This window comes from Borostomias antarcticus (genome assembly GCF_949987555.1).
Source record: "Borostomias antarcticus genome assembly, chromosome: 1".
Classification (NCBI taxonomy): Eukaryota; Metazoa; Chordata; class Actinopteri; order Stomiiformes; family Stomiidae; genus Borostomias; species Borostomias antarcticus.
This window is the reverse complement of record NC_140234.1, coordinates 20,136,474-20,157,002: the sequence shown is the minus strand read 5'-3', so window position 1 is coordinate 20,157,002 and position 20,529 is coordinate 20,136,474. Positions and strand designations below refer to the sequence as shown.

General features: G+C 47.4%; 2 protein-coding genes across 2 annotated transcripts; one reads left to right on the top strand and one right to left on the bottom strand.

Moving 5' to 3' along the window:
- Positions 1-179: 179 nt before the first annotated feature.
- On the bottom strand, positions 180-2,485 carry opa3 (outer mitochondrial membrane lipid metabolism regulator OPA3). Its single transcript, XM_084440425.1, has 3 exons — positions 2,399-2,485; positions 1,924-2,083; positions 180-1,166 (listed from the first exon to the last, which is right to left on the bottom strand). The coding sequence occupies exons 2-3, from the start codon at positions 2,063-2,065 to the stop codon at positions 835-837; spliced, it is 474 nt and encodes a 157-aa protein (XP_084296551.1). The 5' UTR covers positions 2,066-2,083; positions 2,399-2,485; the 3' UTR covers positions 180-834.
- Positions 2,486-2,587: 102 nt separating this feature from the next.
- On the top strand, positions 2,588-13,395 carry ppp1r13l (protein phosphatase 1, regulatory subunit 13 like). The gene is made up of 13 exons (XM_084447423.1): positions 2,588-2,633; positions 6,810-6,869; positions 6,972-7,090; positions 7,463-8,038; positions 8,254-8,350; positions 8,611-8,693; positions 8,828-9,197; positions 9,314-9,777; positions 9,941-10,078; positions 10,172-10,305; positions 11,595-11,761; positions 11,995-12,188; positions 12,296-13,395. Exons 2-13 carry the CDS (start codon positions 6,833-6,835, stop codon positions 12,329-12,331), a joined length of 2,415 nt encoding a protein of 804 aa, XP_084303549.1. The 5' UTR covers positions 2,588-2,633; positions 6,810-6,832; the 3' UTR covers positions 12,332-13,395.
- The last annotated feature ends 7,134 nt before the right edge of the window (positions 13,396-20,529 follow it).

The window sequence follows — 20,529 nt, the reverse complement described above, 5'->3', positions numbered from 1 at the left end:
TGAGATTTGTCAACAGATGATTTACTGCCATCTGCTGGATAGTCGTGATAGAACCGAGACAATCAGGTCAGATAACCACAACAAACAGAATGTACACAATTAACCTACGTATGTATAATTAACATTTCACTTTATTTTACATTATTCATTTACAATTGTATGCACATGCCCCAAGTAATGCACATCCTTTCTCAAACAGTTAAGGGATTCACAATGTGTGCACAATACTGTATATATACTGTCATACAATAGGCCTATGTTTTATTGGTTGGGGTGGAGAGATTACAAATGTATATCCAATATATTAATGTGATGAAAGAGCACTGCCAGCTAATGTATGTATAATTCTTCAGTGCATGAGGCAATCAACTTATCATTTTACCTGACTGGATCCAAGTGTCAAAAGATAATCTTCATGACCACTCCAAACCAAAATAATCCATTTAAACTAGTGTACTTAATAATAATAATAATAATGTGCACTGTATGATATGTTGAAACAGTTCCTCTTATCAAATGACTTCTTGTTTAGTACTGTGTACGTATACACAACAATGCTTGAATAAATGAACCAAATATACACTATGAATATCTAGCGAATCCTCTTTACAACTGGTTGCACAAAACAGGTGGCAATAGGGTGACACACAAAACCACAATGCACTAGTATGCTTAGGTCCACCTGCGTCCATCTCTAGGGGCAAGTAAAGAGCATGGGTGGCAGGACTGTTATCAGGCTGTGCATGTGGCAGTGCTGGACTGTACTGTGGTGCATCCTTCTTCCACATACAGATTAATGAACGTCTCTTGCCATTCAGCTAAGAGCCGAACGTATCATTTTTGTGCGGGAGCAGCAGGAAAGGACACCAGGAGCCTATTCACCTCTCTGAGTCGTGCGTCTAGTGTCTCTGTGGTTAGGGCGAGCTCTCCCAGCTGAGTCTGTAGGCTAGTGATAGACTCGTTAAGCTCTTCCTCCTTGCGGCGTGAGTTTGCAGCCTGCCGGCTGTACTCCAGCACCATGCAGCCGCCGCCAATGACAAAAATGAGGGCCTCTCCCACGAGCTCTGCCCCCAACTCTGCTGCGGCATCCTCGTTCAGGGGCTTGATGGTGGAGCCCCGGAATCCCATGATCCTCATCTTGGTCCTCATCTCAATCCAATGGTATACTGAACAGAGTACACAAACAACATAGCCATTTGACTCATTACTACTACTACTACTAGGCCTACATTATAGGCAGATACTGTATGTGTAAGTGGTTTTGGTAAAGGCTAACATTTCTATGAAGCCTGCTGTTGGGAGATTGGGGTTATTGTTTGCTAGGCTGAGCTGTGAATGGTCTTTTCGTGTTGATCATCACGCATCCTGTTAATTTCGAACTAAAGTTTCTCAGTCAGTGAGCAGATCACTCATACTTGCCTATTATCCAGGAGTAGTGGTAAATACAGTAGATCGGTGGGTAAACTCTGTCGAGTGCAGTGTTTGTCCACCTTATTTACCCTCATTGATACACTTGATCAGAAAATAGATGATTAAACTCTTAGCCGCATTTTAAAGTGAGTTTAACCTCCACGACTCTTATCTAAAATACATTACTAGTCTGTAGGAATATTGTAGGAAAAGTTTCATAACGAAAGAGCCAGTGAGTCACCACCAGGCAAAAGGCACTTTGAAAGGTTTCATAGTTACAATCCCAATGACAAACAGTTCCCACCCCGATTAAAGCACTATTGGCTAATATCAGTTTCACTCAAGAGAAGACGCCCATGTAATATTATACCCATGCAAACGATTGGCTCAACAACGGTGACAAGTGAACCTCATTGGTTCTCATAGGGCGGGCATCACGCCCCTCGCTTGCAACCTCGGTTGTCAGAGACGAACCGAAATGAAACTGGCATGCCATACACCACATGTACTCACACTGTGCCGGGGGAAGACATATATAAGTCTTGAAGAACTCGCTTCTTCGAGCACCTGCCTTTATCCTGTTAGCGACAGGTTTGCTCATTTGCCGTACTCCTAGGTAGAGCAGCTTGGCGATGGGGAAGGCACCGACCACCATCTTGACGGAAACACTTCACTGAGGGGCGGGACGAAAGGGTCACGACCACGCTGTATGACGTTTAATTAATATTCATGACGTTCACTTCAATACAATACTTCATTGACTTGTGATTTGGTCATCACAGAAAACATGACAATTTCTTTGATATCGACAGTATTAAGCATTGCACTTTAGTATCAAACTTTAGGCTAGACCCTACTTCACACCCGGCGAGGTAAATTAGATTTTTTATTCTGTTTATTACAAAGCGTATGATTCAGTAAGATTCAAATAAGTGCATATGCACCCACCTGTAGCCTATATAAAGGCACACATTGCAAATCTGCTCACCTGCGCCAGCTGTGCAATGTAGGCTACGTAGAACACCTGGCTCGGGTTACAGCAACGCAGAGCCAGTGGGCTGGACTAAATTCCAGAATATCTTCACTCGCATTGACTGGACGTCTCAACCTACCTCCATTATCTCAACAATACTTTTAAACAAAGACGGATTAATCCCACGTCAGAGAAGGATTTTCTTTTGGGGTGGTAGATCGGCTGCTGTTATTTGAACAGACGGTCTCGGGTAAGGAAAGTTTGGATTTTAGAAATGTGTCTATTGAAACCTGCTGCGTGAGATGCAATTTACGACCTACAATATAGTATTTTTAAATGATTCTTATTTATTATAAATTTTCCGATGTGCCTTCTCCGTTATCACCAACATGCTCGACATCATAGTTATATTTTAGTGAGAGATATTTGAACATTCCAGTGTGAATGTCTAGATCTAGACTATTCAAGTAGAATGTAATGAAGACTGAGGAGGAGCTTAGCTTTCTCCAACTAATGGAAATCAGATGTCCCCATGCCTTTGGACCAAACAGATGGAGCCATTGAGAGAAAGTAGGGTGCCTAGAGCCCTGTGTTGCATAGAACCTTGCTATTATCTTCTAAACACTCACGATGCTTGATATACAAGGTATAATAAGAAAAATGATTATATCATCAAACGACACAACTTGTAGGCATATTGGCTTGTCTCCGATTCTGTCTTGCGACTGATCCGTCAAAACCAGCTGAGCAGCATTGCGTTTAATGCACTACTGTAACCTGTAATACTGGGCGCGCGCGAACCCCCCCCCCCACACACACACACACACACACACACATATATATATATATATATATATATATATATATATATATATATATATATATATATATACACACACACACACACACTACTTATCAAGTGTCACAACACTAGCATGTTCATTGTGGTTCTGTTTGTTCTGTTACAATCAATGTAACAGCAGTGCACTAACACATAATCATTGTAGTGCCTCAATGATACTATGAACTTAGTCGGTGGATAGCAATAGTAATTGAGGGTACATGGTAGTACTCATTTTTCCATAGACACAGAGTAGGCTAACTTAAATACGTGTGCGCATGCATGCAGGTGCTGTTGGGCGTGATACTGTAGGTTAATCAGTCTGCCCTCAATTTTGTTTCCCCCTGTTCCACAGCAGAACTTGATAAAATGTTTGGTGTGGATGTTACTGTAGATGTGACATGTTACTCGCCTGGAATGTCAAGCTGTTACATTGTGTAGCATTGAGAGATTCCTGATCTACATGCTGGCAGTCAGTTTATAGACATTTTTTGATGACTGTATGAAGTTAGCTTTTAGCCCACGTGTAAGACATTGATTCCGTTAAATTAATTGAGTGGTGCAGCTTTGGGTTGGCACAGTCTTTGTATCTGTCCACAGACTTGTGGGCTAACAGGAACTTCCTACGTGAAGTTAAGACAATAACTAAATATAGTTGTATCGATAGATTTCAGATATGGAGATAGAACGTTTTTGTCAGGTAGTAGCTCCTGTGGATAAAAACAAGGCTTGCTGTGTCAGATACACCTACTATTCCCTGCTCTGTTCTCCAACTGTTAAATCACATTCCTGATATGTTACATAGTGTCAGAGGACAGCACTGCTTATCTATAGACCAATGACAGCTGTATTTACCCAGAATCCAGACGGTGTCTGCCTATTGAGGTAGTAGGTTAATGTTTTTCATGAAGCACTTGTTTGCTTGGTTTGGCACTGACCCGTGACTGTGACATCAGTGAATATTCTCCAAGGACTTTAGGACATATAGTGCTCCAAATCACCTTGCTAGATAAATAAGGAGTGCTGACGAAATTCATTTTAATGACAGGATGTCTACTGTGCCTTGCTCGCAGGCTAGGGCTTTTATGCCAAACCTTCAGAGGTGTTTCAGCTTGGGTTGACCGCATGAGCGTATTCTGAGGAATATCAGTCTCAGATGAGAGTTGCTAGTTGTGATCTCATCTCATCTCTGCAGTCTACCAGGAACACAATGCCCTATGAAAGAGGATCATGTACTGGATGGTATTCCCCCTTTCCAAAGGGATGCTTTGTCTGTCTGTGAGCCACTGCCAAGTGCTAGACCCAGTATCGAGAAAGAGAGAGAGAGAGGTGAGGGGGCAGATGATACTGAAACACGAGAGGCAGGAAATTAATGGAGGGATGGATGAAAATGCGCAGCTGAGTAGAGACCAGAGGATCCGTCTGAACTCTATAATCATGAGTTGTTGTGAAAGAACATGAGCAGAGGAGGGAGGAGCCGTAGTCACGCCCTGTCATTCTGCTGAGTGAAATCATTATTACCTTACTGTACAGCAATCCTTTATTTCAAAGTTTTTATTATTATTTGCCACATACTACATCATACAGGTATAATGAGCAGTGAAATGTTTTCTCCTAAGTGTGCTCAACAAACTAAAGTTTTTAAAAAAGCAATGAAAAAAAGTACCAAAAAATACAAAATATATAAAACTACATAAAAAATACAAAATATATACATGAATGGAATGGATTGGAATGAGCTAAAAGAACAGATGAAATTGTACAATTGAATTAAATAGATAAGTATCCATATTGATCTAGAGAGAATAAAAGTATGTAAATTATGCATAACACATTATAGATATGTATTTTCACATGTGTATTCACAGAATGTAGATATGTATTCTAACAAGTTATTATTATTCTCTCTTTCCTTTCCACATTATACATATAATGGATTCTCTGTCCTTGATGTAACCAGATCAAATGTGTGGAGTTCCATAAAAAAACTATTCCCAGAGACAGGACACAGTAGTGGGGGAGGTACTGAAGCACATCCGTCAGTAGACTACTTAACACAGCAAGAGATATGTTTGAAGAGCAATGAAGGAAAGCGAGAGAAGTAACAAAAACAGAAGGGCAGAGAGAGAGAGAGAAAGAGTTATGTGAATTCCTGAGCAGAGGGTGAGTGTGGTGAAAGTGTGTGTGTGAATATCCTGACCTGAGTGAGTCAGAGAGAGAAAGGAATCTGTGTGTGCTGCTCTTGACAAACCCAGATAAGCAGAGCAGGAGTGGTCCCAGGGTCCTCATTGGAAGGCGTGGGTTGGAATGTGAGCACGAGGTCTGGCTGTCGGTTCACGGACCCTGACTAGAACGTTTCGAGTAGAACAAACTGGACCAGATATGTACACTACACACATACAGTGGGGGATCTATCTACAGTACATCTGTCTGTCCACCTTAACATCCTATGTGTGTGTGTGTGTGTGTGTGTGTGTGTGGGTGGGGGCGTGGTAGGTTGATGACCCAAATGACCTGAGCAGTTGAAGAATGTTTCCCTTTAAGGGCTGTTTCCTTTTAAGGGCTGTAACCTATCTATTATTAGAGTTTTGGTTATTGTAATCACTATGACTACAACCTTGAGAACATGGTTAATGCACCATTTCGCCTTTCATTCCTGGAATGAAATTTTCGCAACTGATCAACAGCTGCTAACTATAATGCTGTTGTTCCAGGGGATGTGGAGTTTTTTCTGTGTGTTCCCACATGTGTGTGCCTTCCCAAATGTTGCGCAATGTTTATTAGTCTGGTCTGGATGGATGGTGGATCATCTCTGACATTACACCATCTGGTTGCCATTGAGTGGGCACAGAGCAGACTGACCCACCCCGCTGTCTAATGCAGATAGCGAGACACTGCTGAGGGCACACAATCCTGCCGTGCTCTCCCGCTGACACACACACACATACAGTAGTGTACGCCTACCCTGCCCTGTCATACACTAGACAGGCTGTTTAGCACCTGTCTGGGGCCAATCTACGGGAAGCATAGTCATCGGAGGTGACTACAGGCAACACCTGGTTTTACACAGATGCTAGAGGTGAATCAGAGAGGAGAAAGGCCCATTCATTATTTTCAGAGATGTAAATGTTGTCTCGGTTGAGTTTATGGATACATTATGTGACTTTCCAAGAGTATCTTGGAGGCATGTTGTCATGCAATGAAAGCCTGACTTGTTAAAACACGATAGCTATTACAAGAGCAGTAGGAGGCAGAGTACAGGGAGGGGAGGCGCTACAGGGCCTGTCCAGAAAGGGAGGGAGTTTGACGGGGGAAAAAAACACTCAACAGAACTGCCACTGAGGCATACTGGCACCAGTTTAGCTATGTCAAACGTTGAGACGTAATTTAACCTCGGGAGTAACGGTGAAGGTTTAGGACTATTACATGTTGCGTCCTGTTGTATGCGTCAGTGTAGCCAAACACAAATATTTGTCTCACAGAATCATTGCACAGATGATGAAACATGACATGGTGTTGAATGATCCCTGAGTATTTGAGTATCGTGACTCTGTCCTCATGGTGTTCGTGGATTCGTTCACACAGGAGCCGGACGTCGCCACTTAGCCATGAGCTCACAGGCCAGCTTTGGCAGCAGCATGATGTGTGAGTATGCCACATCCTAATATCTTCAAACTGTGTCTGCTCTCTTCCTGTTCATGTTCTAATATATTATGTTTGTGTGTGTGTGTGTGTGTGTGTGTTCAGTCCACAGCATGAATGAGGACCTGAACGCCTCCCTGGCCACAGCAGATGAGCTGTCCAGAGAGTTCAGCTCTCTGCTGCGGGAGGCTTCCAGCCAGCACCCCTCAGCGTCTCTGCCTGAGGTGCAGTAAACACACTCTCCTGTCCACTCAGCTGGTCATGTGCAGAGATGTGTCTGCTGTGTGTGTGTGTGTGTGTGTGTGTGTGTGTGTGTGTGTGTGTGTGTGTGTGAGGGGGGGGGGGGGGGGGGGGGGGTGATGACTGTAGAAATGAATACCTGTAGGTGAAAACATGATTCACTTGAAAGAACTGGGTTAACAGGAAGGGCGTGGGGGTTGAAACAATGAGCTGTACATGTTGTAATATCTTGACCCTACCCTGTGTGTGTGTGTGTGCGCTTGTGCCAATGTGTATGCATGTTTGTGTGTTTATGTGTGTGTGTGTGTGTGTGTGCCTGTGTTCCATCCCTTCCCCTGTGCTCTCCCTCCCTGCAGTCTACCAGTCTGCCCAGTCCGTCTGTCTCAGCCTCTGCCCCCGCCACGCCTACGAGCTGGGAGACAGGTGGCGTTGGCGGTGCTGTCGGCAGCCTAGCCTACTCTCCTACCGGTATCTCCAGGTACACGGACTCCGCCGGCAGGAACATGCCCTCGTCCCCCGTCGCCCCCACCCACACGCTCACCCCCCCTCAGATCCGCAGAGACACATACTCCACCTCCCCGCGCCGCGGCTCCAACACCAGCGTCACCTACGGTCAGCTGACCCCTCCCAACCAATCCCCTCGCACGCGGAGGGCCGCCTCCCCCCGCCGCCAGCAGCCCTTCAGCTCTCTCAGCTACGTGGAACCCCTGTCTCCCGGCCCCTCCTACGACCAGTCGCCGTGGCTCCCGGCGATGCACCCCTCCCCCACCATGTTGTCTCCGTACGACGCGCCCCACATGGGCCGCAGGTCGCCGCGGCCGGACAGAAGCCCCTCCCCTCGTCCGTTCAGCCACGCGTCGTCCAGCACCCTGCCCCGCAGCTTCCACCCGTTCAGGACCACCGGTGAGCAGGCCAGGGGCCAGGGGTCAGGGGTCAGATCACCAGATCATCACTCATTTACATGGTTGTTACTAGCTAGGCGATGAGTCTATTACATCGCTATTACTAACTAGACTCTTATTACAGTTATTGGTCTTATTGGTTACGACAGATGCTTGTTTTCTTTTTGAAGTTTTCTCTTTGTTTTCTCTTCTCTCTCTCTATCTCGCACACACACACACACACACACACACACACACACACACACACAGATGAGGGCACGCAGAGACAGAAGAGTCCTGCAAAGTGGAATGAAACAGATCTGGACATGTCATATGAGAAGAAAACCAACCACACTTACGACAGTGAGTTCTGCACACACACACACACACACACACACACACACACACACACACACACTACACACTACACACTGCGTATGAAGAGGGCACCGTTAACACACCTCTCTCACTGTAGTGATCAGCCCACGTTTGCGGTCTACTCTGTGTGCGTCAGGAGTGTCCAAGCCAAACGGAGTAGAAAATAAACTCGGGAGGCTAGCCAATGTGCTGCCAGGAACCAGCAGGAGCTGTCTGTTGTTAACGTTTCACCCTTCCTGTCACAGAGACAGAGTGGCTGAGGCCGTCTGTGCCAAACAGCAACTGGAGAGAATCCAACCTAGACGGCCCTCCCACTGCCTCCAAAAAGGTGTGTTTCTCGGAATGCGTGCTTGGATGTGTGAACACAGGCGTTTTCCGCGAGAAACGTTTCGCTGTACTTCGTAAACACGACGGTGTCGTGGTGTTAGTCGAGCCCTATTAATACCTCCCCTTCCTCTCCAGGATTCGCTCTCTTCCTACGGCCCGTCCCACGCCTCCCTCCCACGCAACACGCGTATTTCGGTGCCTCCGGACCGCGCCTCCCCTCCGCCCTCCCCCTACCAGCCCCAGCCAATCATCAGTCGCATCTCCATCCCCCCCTCCGCGGCCCAGACGCGCCAGCGCCGCCCTATCCCCCTGTCCGTCATCCTGAGGCTCCAGAACCCCCGCTTCAACGCTGCCTTCGCGCCTCACCCCAGAGCCGCGCAGGGGGAGGGGGACGCGGGCCTCTACCGCCAGTCCCCGCCCCAGGTCCCAAACCTGCCGCGGGAGTACCTGTACCACCTTCAGCCCCAACCCCCGGAGCTCAGGCAGCCGGCCTATTACGGAGAAGGTAAAAGGGATACTTACTGTATACAGACTGCCGATTTTAGTGCTCAGCATGCAGTGTTCACGGTGGCGCTTCCCATCTAACTGGGTGTGTGTGTGTGTGTGTGTCCTTGGCCGTAGTGCTGAACCCCGGGGATGTGGACGCTGAGTTGGAGAGACTGGACCCGGCGCACGGTTCCGTCGTCTCGGAGAGGGGGAGGGAGGCGGCGGGAGGAGGCAGGATGGAGGCGGCCGCCGCCCCCCGGCCCCTCAGCCCCACTCGGCTGCAGCCGGTCGTGGCCCCCCAGGCCCAGACCCAGGCCATCCCGGACCTGGAGGTGCTGCTCCGTCTGCGTGCCGAGATCCCCCGCGCCCTGAAGAGGCGGGGCTCCGTCGACCAGTCGTCCCAGGCGGAGAAGAAGATGGCCGCCCAGCCGCCCAACCAGTACAAGCAGATGATCAACAAGCTGTTCCACAGGAAGGGCCGGCACAAGGGGGAGCCGGGCAGCGAGAACAGCAGCTCGTCGGAGGGAGAGGAGAGCTCCGGCCCCCCCTCCCCCGTCCCCACCCCCCTCACACAGACACCCGCCCCCCCAGAGCACCGGGTAAGCCAGGAGGCCTTCCAGGCCGATGATGTGTTGTTGTTTTTTCGGCGGCTCTTCGTGATCGGGTCTCTCTGATGTGTCGTCCGTCTCTTGAGGTTCTGTCTGGGAACGTGATCGAAAATGTAAAAAAAAAAGCGTGTATCATACGGTACGTGTTTCTCAGGGCTACCATTCTATTCTGCGTGGCTCCCATGGCGAGCGCCAGGGCTCTGGCTGCCGGGCCCGGCTCAGCCCCCTGGTCCTGCTGCTGGATGGAGCTCTGGTGGGAGAGCTGGACACCGTGCAGAGGGCCGTGCAGGAGGTGTGTATTGCGTGTGTGTGTGTCCGGCCCTCTGTCCGTTTCTGTGTGGATTGACTGTATGCAATGAGAACCCGGGTTTATATTTCTCCACAGATGAGTGACCCCAGCCAGCCGAACGACGAGGGCATCACTGCCCTCCACAACGCCATCTGCGGAGGGCACTACGGCGTGGTGGACTTCCTGGTTCGCATCGGCGCCAACGTCAGCGCTCCAGACAGCCATGGCTGGTAGCTCGACTACTATATTTTATACTTATTATCATGTCATCCATCTTTCGCAGACCAGGGCACGTTGCGCAACGTTCCCTGTGTTGTGTCACACTATAGGGTGTGGTGTTCAGTGTTATATAATGCAATGGTAGGTATGCAGGGTTATGTTGTGCAACAGCTGCACCATCTGTACACTGTCTGTACCACTAAAAGACAACCATTAACCATTAACCATTAAAGTCGCACTGAAATGGACGTACCGCACTGTTGTGACGAAAAGAGAGCTGAGCCAAAAGGCAAAGCTCTCGATCTACCGGTCTATCTTCGTCCCCACCCTCACCTATGGTCATGAAGGATGGGTCATGACCGAAAGAACGAGATCACGGATACAAGCGCCCGAAATGAGTTTTCTCCGGAGGGTGGCTGGGGTCTCCCTGAGAGATCGGGTGAGAAGTTCAGTCATCCGGGAGAGACTCGGAGTAGAGCCGCTGCTCCTTTGCGTCGAAAGGAGCCAGTTGAGGTGGTTCGGGCATCTAGTGAGGATGCCTCCTGGGCGCCTCCCTAGGGAGGTGTTCCAGGCGTGTCCGGCTGGGAGGAGGCCGCGGGGTAGACCCAGGACTAGGTGGCGGGACTACATCTCCGCACTGGCCTGTGAGCGGCTAAAGATTCCCCAGGCAGAGCTGGTTGATGCTGCTAGGGAAAGGGATGTCTGGGGCCCCCTGCTGGAGCTGCTGCCTCCGCGACCCGACCCTGGATAAGCGGATGAAGATGATGATGATGATGATGATGAAATGGACGTTTGAGATCATCTAACTTCCCTAGTTATTATAGACGTATTTCCGACGCAAACAAGCTATGAGGGTGGGACATATGTTTAGAGGAATTTGATTGGAACATTGACAGGTGGACGGGTTTTAAGAACTTCGATAGAAGGATAGCGTTGATTGAGGGGTGGATGTCGTGAGATTATTGGCCTAAAATCTAAGGTACCTGTTGTCGTCATAGCACGTGACCTACTGTTTTCCAGGAAGTAAGAAATTACATACTTTGATATAAGATTACAACAAAAGTAGAATTTTGTAATTTTTGGGGCATACATCGTTGAATAGGTGAACACTATGACCAATTATGTGAACCAAAATGGGACAGAATGCTTTTTTCATTTCAGTGCGACTTTAACCATTTACATTACATTACAGTTATTTAGCAGACGCTTTTATCCAGTTCTATTGTATTATTACTGGGCTAGCTGTGTGGATCTGTGTAGTATTTGAGTATCTCTGAGCTCTTGTCCTCTGCCCCTGCAGGACCCCCTTGCACTGCGCGGCCTCCTGTAACGACCGGCCGCTGTGTGAGTTCCTGGTGAGGAACGGCGCGGCCGTCATGGCGGTGACCGAGAGCGACGGAGCCACCGCCTCACAGAAGTGTGACCCCTACGCCGTGGGCTTTGAGGAGTGTGAGACATTCCTGAGGGGTGAGGAGGACACACACGCACGTGCACGCTTACACACAAATACACAAACACAAAGACGCGCACACCTACACACACGGGCACACACACACACACAGCTCAGCACAAATAGTTCAAGAGGCATGTGATGCATAAAGCATCACATCACAGACCAGCACAGAGCTATCATAACCAGCCTGATAAATACCATACGATAACCGTGTCCTGTTTGTGTGTGTGTGTGTGTGTGTTGCCAGGTGTGGAGGACGCCATGGGGGTGGAGAACAGCGGGGTGCTGTATGCGCTGTGGAGCTACCCTGCCCAGGCTGCAGACGAGCTGAGCTTCAAGGAGGGCGACATGGTGACCATCCTGCAGAAGGCTGAGGGAGTGGACTGGTGGTGGGCCTCGCTCTGCGGCAGAGAAGGCTTCATCCCCAACAACTACTTTGGGGTAAGAGACGCCGGCGTGTTCGCTCATGATATTCATTCTTAGATAAAGTTTGCGTTACTTTGTAGAAGCAGGAATATTGCCATGAGAATTTTTTTTTTTTTCTGCAGCTTTTCCCCAAAGTTCGGCCTAAATCGCTCTGCTAATTCGGAGATCAGCACACATCACATAGGATCGCCGCAACTGGAGCTGAAGACAATCTCATCTTCATGTACCATCACAGTGAACTATTCTGTTCTTCAATGCCACGGTATGTCTCAATGCAAAAGTGTATAATTTGAGAAGTCAGTAAATTGTAACGAATCAAGTAATGATGAGTTTTTGTTTAAAGAGACAGGATCTCAAGGTAAATGTTGTCCAAGGAGGATCCAGCTGAACTGTCTCTCGTAGTGCTATGTGTGTTTGGGCCCTTGCGGTAGCAGCAATCCTTGCTGTCTGCTCGGCAGTGCTGGATGGGGATGTACTGTAGTGCTGCTCCACAGTAATCAGTTACAGTATGAAGCAAAGTCCTAGATGGGTGTGTTTTAATCACTGATCTGTTTGCTTTAGTTTACTAATTGAAGCCTACAGACAAATAAGAACCATATACAATAAGTCACATTTACATTTACAGGTGTTACTGTTTTGTAATCTCTTTGTCTTCTGACTTTTACATCAGAAGAGGGTTAAATGCATACTGTATCATTACATAGAAGACATTTTGTACTTACAAGTGATATACGTATATCATTCATAGAAAATATTATTAAGAGGTCTGGACATCTGTTACTGATCAAGCTCTTCTGCCAAAATCCAAACGGACACATGGTTATTTGTCTATAGGCCTCAATTTACCAATGTGCCTTAGAATTGTGTTAATTTTCTACAAACTGTTTTCATTACTACCACTCTTATTGCTTATTGGTTGCCAAACACATTTCTTTTTATGTGTCATAAAAATCCTTTATGATGAAATACTTTTGAGTAGGGGAGGTGTGTTCTCTATCTATACAGTATGTTAGTTAGTAAGAACATCTGAGGACATCAATAAAAGCTTTTCTCACCAAGGAACATACAAATGTTTAATCCAAGAATGATAACACGTCATGTCATGGTAGGTATTGTTATTTTACTCATAATTTAAAACCTGCTTCTGGGTTCTAAAGTGGCGCTTATCTAAAATAATCTGTTACAATGGCTCATGTATCTGTTTGTGGAGTTATGTGTGAACATGTGGTGTCTGTGTGTGTTTACAATGTTCAAAAGTTCAGTTGAATTGGACTTTGCACTGAGCACAAGTCCGTAAGATGTCATGCTATGAACATGTGTTGTAAAATGTAAGATACATATGAAATAAAGCCAGAATCAATTATCAATCAATTATTACTTTTTCTAGTTTTTGATAAGTGAGACTGTCTGTGCAGGGCCCTTTTTCAGCCTGTAGGTGACAGTGCCTAGTCAAGATTGACTTTACCACCCACACACACAACCACAGACACTGTCTGCCCTTCACAGTAAAGGCTATGATTTCTTAAAATAGCATAATTGCAAAACCTTTGTCCCAGTCTCTTTCTGCCTCTTCTGGAAACATGATCTATTTTCATTTCAGAGCTGGTTTTCTTGCCATTTCTTTCTCTCTTTTCTCCTATTTCTAGCACAGAGCCCAAAAGCAAATGTAGTGAATTTGAATGAATCAGTTAATACCCCTATTATGTATGTTTGTATAATTACTGCAAACTATGCACATTTCTAATCTTTTTAATTAAGTTTCCCTCAAGCCTTCTGAATTGCTGAATACCTCTACCTAGCTGGTAGTACAGTGTATGAAAGGGCTCACCATAGTCCCTGAGAAAGATTAATGTCAACGCAACTGAGAATGACGTAGGCTATATACTCCTGCCAGCGCTTTTAATTTAAAGCTACATGAGATAACTCAACACTTTGGCAGCGCCTCTGGTCGTGATAAAATTGGCACTGCATTTAAGAACCACACTTCCCACAATCCCCCACTCAATCGCTGTAATGATGGGGAAAAAATTATAACAAATGCCTGTGGCGCAGACTGGATTGGAAGATTGTAGCTACTTTCTAGAAGGATTCAATGCAGGTAAATACCGGTCTTCTTTCTTTTATGTGCATGTAGATTTCGATTTTAGGGACGAAGTGTTTGTTGTCTTCCTGATATTGTGACGTGTCACCTCTGTTTCCACCACAAGATTTCCCGCCAGTATACTAGCCAGTACACCAACATTCTAAAATAATAAATTCACAGGGTCTCATGCAGTCTCATGTCACGAAAATGATTTTTGGGGTCTTGCTAAGGCCAATTCATAAACTAATAGCAAGTAAAGGTGAATAATGAACCATAAAAACGTTATCTCATTGAGCTTTAACACACTCCCAAGACACAAAGGCATGTGTACAACCATGCCACCACGCACATGCATTCATAGCACACACACACAACCACACACACACACACTGTGGGGAAGGCAATGGTGTAGTCTAGACACCTGACCTTGTGCAGTGTATGAGATGTGATTGTGAATATTGCAGGTGGATTCAGTTGGCTGAGCTGTCCAGGGTCTTGTAGTAGCGTTTAACAAACAGAGGGGAAATCCGCACTCTCAAATACATTTTAAATGCTTTTAATGCACATATACAGCAGACAGTGAACGGATGCGTTTCAGCCCTCCGGCCCAGCGTTCACCCCCGCCTAGGCAGAAATGACCCTTATATACAGGCCTACTGTAGATAACGACCAAATTAGCACAACACATCACCAAAAAATTGTATACTGTATATACAAACCATAGAAAATACATGATAGACAATATAATATTCAATATACATACAGTATTAGCCTACAGAAAACATAACATTAGCTCCTCAACTCTGTCTGTAGGGCGTGAATCCAATAAGGTTCTCTCTGTAGGAGTAAGCGGCCCCTGTCCCCTCCTCTTCTCAAAGGGTTCACCACTTCAATGCCCTGAAACCTCAGTCTACAGACCCCATGTCCTGTGGCACTGAAATGCCTGGCTACAGGGGTCTTGTGGTAAGGTAAGGCTCCGCTGCCTGTCAGCTCGAGATCACATCTCAGTTCTGAGGGGCAGATACCAGAAACCTTATGTGTTTACATGCATGAGCAGGCCCTGGAGAGGGGTTCTGGCTCACAGATGTACGAGTCATGCTAGAATGATAATGATAATCTTTCTGTACACACACACACACACACACACACACACACACGCTAAAGAGCTGTCACACTCTGTCAAACTGTCTCTTCTACTGCCTCTAGTCAATGCAGTGTTGATGCAGGGTTCATGTTTACGGCCGTCAGCAGCAGCAGTCAGGGATTGTGCTGAATGGTGATTCTGTGCAAGCAGAACTCATTTGATGCCTCATTGAAACTCCATTATTCCCAAGATGGGTCAAAATGAGCTGGTATTGATGTAGACTGCAGCCAGGAGCACGTTCGCTCGCTCGGTGGCGCCCGGCCATCTGCGGCACGGCGGCTTGTTTTATTTTTTATCTCCCCTCTCTCTTTCTTTCGCATTCTCATTCCACCCAACATGCTCCATTCTCATTCATTCTACCCAACACGTTTCATCCCATCCCCCCCCCCCCCCCCCCCACACACACACACACACAGTGACTTCAGATGAGCTGGCCATTATCAGTGCTGCCATTTTTGGTCCATCAGATTCTGACAATCGTGCTCGACACGGCAGGCCTGCCTACTTCAAACATGACTTTAACCGAAGTCAAATATTTATATATAAAGCACAGTGAGAGGATGGGCTTTTCTCCTAGGTTGAGCCGTCATACGGTGCGATGAAGTGACAGAGCAACGTGACTAAATCAGAGTACAAGGAAATGGGAGGACGGAGACAGAGAAAGAGAGACGGAGAAATAAAGGGTGAGAGAGGACAAAGGATTTCTTTTTGATGGCACACCTGTCGGTTTAACGCCGGGATAATCCATAAACTGCTCAGCCATTTCAGAAGTGCTCCATTATAGGATTTCTTGACTGGCAGCAAATGGAGTAATCTATCAGGAAGGGAAACAAGAAACAGGTTATTGGAAAAACAATCAGCAAAAAAGCATTCCTGGCTGCATGGTTTGTTCTCCTGAAGGGGAACGCAAATAGAAAGGCCGTCACACAACACACACACGTCCCATTCATGGAATATCTGCACACACACGAAAGAAGTGTAAACACTGGCATATCCAAGCTATCTCTCTCTCTCTCACACACACATACATACACACCTACACTTACACACGCACTCACACACACATGCACGCACGCACATACACACCTACAGTACACACGCACGCACACACACACACACACACACACACACACAGACAGACAGCGCTGCAGACATGACTCAGGGATATGATTCCTCCTCCCTTCACAAGGCATCCGGTAACACCCAGGGCAGGGACATCAATGTTGTATGTTTGCATGTTAGGTTTTGAAGGCACTCTTCCTTGCAATAAGCGCTGAGGAGATCGGTGATGTCAGACCAACGAACGGAGGAATCTTTCCTAATGTGATCTTGACATGAGCGCCACTCAATTATTAAAAGACAACAAAACAGCAGGGGGTCCCACAGGCCGTGCGTGTGGGCGTTCCACACTGGGGAGAGGATCGCTGGGCGTCGACACGTGCAATATAATACTGTGTACAGTGTGTGTCATGCCCTAAACAAAGTGCAGTGTATAAAAAGAGATCCTCTCCCCCTCTCCTCCTCTCCTCCCCTGCTCTGGAGTAATGAATAATAGAGGAGAGCTTGTCCTCCCTCCCTCTCCTTGTTAATCAGACCTTGCCTGGCTGCCCTCTCCGCTGCCACTCCTCACTTTAATAAATCATTCAGGCCTTCGGTCCGTCACCAGGCTAAGCGAGGAGCACGGCAGTGAAGACCCCCTCTCTCTGTACACCCCCCCCCCCCCCACCCACCCAGCACCCCACCCACCCCACCCCAGCACAACAGCTCCCTCCCCTCACCTTCTGCGTGCGTCCTTCACTTTTTCATCCGATCCTGCTCTAACCTCCGTGCCTCTCTTCTTCCACTGATTCGGGTCACAGTGACAAACAGCTCCCTCTTTCCTCCCCCTGCCTCTCTCCTCCTCTCCTCCTCTCTCTCTCTCTCACTCTCCCTCCCTCCCTCTCCCGGGGAACCTTTCCACTTAAGCTCTCACTCTCCCTCTGTTCCGCCCACTGCATAATGTTCTCACTTCCTCAACCCCCCCCCCCAGCATGCCTCCTCACTCTGCCCTCCATGTCCAGACCAAAGTTACTGTTCCCTGGGATGACATCACACACACGATGACTCCCTGATGAGCCCCGAATGGACGCCCTGTGAAAGTCGTAAAGGACCACAGCCCCTCTCTCAGGAACGGTATCAAGGGCAAACGCCAGGAATGGATCTGAAAATAGAGGGGAGGGATTTGAGAGCCGGCCCAAAACGCTTTTGGTTGCTCCTCACCTTAAATTGCTCTGTCACTCTGCTCTCCCCCTTCCCCTCCTCCCCCACTTATATATATCTCCTTTCTTCTCCTTCACTCTCCCTCCCTCCCTCCCTCCCTTTTTCTGACTCTATTTCTCCTGCTATCCCATGTGGGTGCCAGGTCTTTGTGTGAGCAACCACCATCTCTAAACTCTCTCTGTCTACCTCCCTCCCTCTCACCCTCTCTCCCTCTCTGTCCTCCTCTATCTCTCTGTCCCTCTCTCCCTCACCCTCTCTCCCTCTCTCTCCTCCTCCATCTCTCTGTCCCTCTCTCCCTCACTCTCTCTCCCTCTCTCTCCTCCTCTATCTCTCTGTCCCTCTCTCCCTCACCCTCTCACCCTTTCCAGTGTGTTCTCGCCCTCTCTTGGTCCTTTGCAGGCAAATTCTGTTGAGCGGCAATTATTCTCAATCGGGCTCCATTAACTTAGCCCCCCCCCCCCCCCTCCACTCCTTGGCTCGGGATATTAATCACTTTAATTGCCAAAGAGCCTGAGTCCCCCACCGACCCCCCTCCTCTCTCGGAGGCCTGAAGGGTTCAATCAAGCTCTTGCTTCAGTGAGGCTCTCGCTTTGTACGTCTAATCCCTTTAAACGGTCACTTCAGACGTTATTTCATTATTTTACACTTGTTCCTCGCAGTCATCAAAAAAAACAGAAACACTCAAATACAATGCGTGTGTGTGTGTGTGTGTGTGTGTGTGTGTACCATATGGCAGTGCTGTATCTTATTTCTTTAGATGTTCAATCTTATCAGCAGTAGCTCCACCATCCCTCTCACATGCTACTAATGAGATGTTAATTCAGTTCAATGGGAGGTCAATGAACATAAGAAGAAAGTGAGGAAAAGTTGCTGCCTCTGGGGAAATCAATCCTGCTTCACGTTACATTATAGCAGAGATCTGACTGTCACTCTCAGCCAAGTCCCAAGTAAGTCTCAAGTCATTTGGTCCAAGTCTCAAGCAAATCCCAAGTATTTTTTGTGTGGCCAAGTCAAGTCAAGTCAAGTCACAGGTTATGTCACGTTAAGTCAAGTCGAGTCCTTGGTTACGGCAAGTCAAGTGAATGCTGCAGCAGCACATGTTTAAAGCTCGTCACGCAAAGCAGGTCCAGGTGGAAGATGGCGCAGCGCAAAACATGGGTACAACCGGACATCCCTGTCCATTATTACTAGTCAGATTGGTGGCAGGACTGTGACGTATCGCACAGAGCGCGCGCTATTTCCGGTAGAGTCTAGAAGAAGAAGCAGAAAACCCTGAAACGAAGGAACAGTGAGTGAAAAATAGGCTAGTGGTTATTTCACCTATAAACGACCCGACAAGGCCCCGACATGACAAGAGACATCTACAGGAATGTATGGTGAGCGTCAGATTTGAAATTCGCCGTTTTGAATCGTCCGATCACCCTTTTCTTCTTGTTGGAAAAAACAGAGCTTGACAGAATCATCCAATCATGATGATGTTATTTCCAGTGTGTGCCCCGCACGCATCTAGGCTACCGGGTAACGGAACACTTTGATCATTTTAATATGCCTAAATTAAACTGAAAACAAAACAGACAAGTCGTCCCAGTTATTGAGTCATCATGTCTCAAGTCAAGTTAAGTCTCAAGTTTTTAAACTTCCAAGTCCAAGTCGAGTCTCAAGTAATTTATTTTATGTCACATCAAGTCACGAGTCATCAAAAAAGTGACTTGAGTTAACTCAAGTCCAAGCCACTATGACCCGGGTTCATATCCCTGCATTATGTGTCTGTGCAAGTGAAGGAGTTCAAGTATCTGGGGGTCTTGTTCACGAGTGAGGGAACCATGGAGAGGGAGTTTGGCCGGAGAATCGGAGCAGCTGGTGCGGTTCTGCAGTTGCTTTACCGCACTGTTGTGACGAAAAGAGAGCTGAGCCAAAAGGCAAAGCTCTCGACCTATCTTCGTCCCCACCCTCACCTATGGTCATGAAGGATGGGTCATGACCGAAAGAACGAGATCACGGATACAAGCGGCCAAAATTAGTTTTCTCCGGAGGGTGGCTGGGGTCTCCCTGAGAGATCGGGTGAGAAGTTCAGTCATCCGGGAGAGACTCGGAGTAGAGCCGCTGCTCCTTTGCGTCGAAAGGAGCCAGTTGAGGTGGTTCGGGCATCTAGTGAGGAAGCCTCCTGGGCGCCTCCCTAGGGAGGTGTTCCAGGCGTGTCTGGCTGGGAGGAGGCCACGGGGTAGACCCAGGACTAGGTGGCGGGACTACATCTCCGCACTGGCCTGTGAGCGGCTAAAGATTCCCCAGGCAGAGCTGGTTGATGCTTCTAGGGAAAGGAATGTCTGGGGCCCCCTGCTGGAACTGCTGCCTCCGCGACCCGACCCTGGATAAGCGGATGAAGATGGATGGATGGATGTGTCTGTGCATGTGTGCGCACACGCATGCAAGGCTGTGAGGCTGTGAATCACACCTGGACGGCAGCCATGCGGCCTACAGTAGCTCAGATGAGATCTCTCTATATGACCGACTGGTTGACCCAGACACACGCAGGCCCCTCTGCTCAGGAGTGGAGCGAGCGTCCGTGCTCTCAACCTCACGGGCCAAACCAGAGTGTCTAGGCCAGGGTTATAATAGTTTTGCTTTTTTCATTAGTTTTTATTTTCATATCGTTTTAATTTTTTGTGTTCAATTTCAGTTTAGTTTAAATTAGTTTTTAAAGCAGATTTGCTAGTTTAGTTTATTTTTTATTTTTTGATAATGCTTACTTTTAGTTAAGTTTTTATTAGTTTCAGTATTAGTTTTAGTTTGTTTTTTTTCTGCGCTATGATCTCGTGAGCTCATGTTGTTTCACTCTGTGCAAAACAAACCATCTGGCGAACGTCAGATTA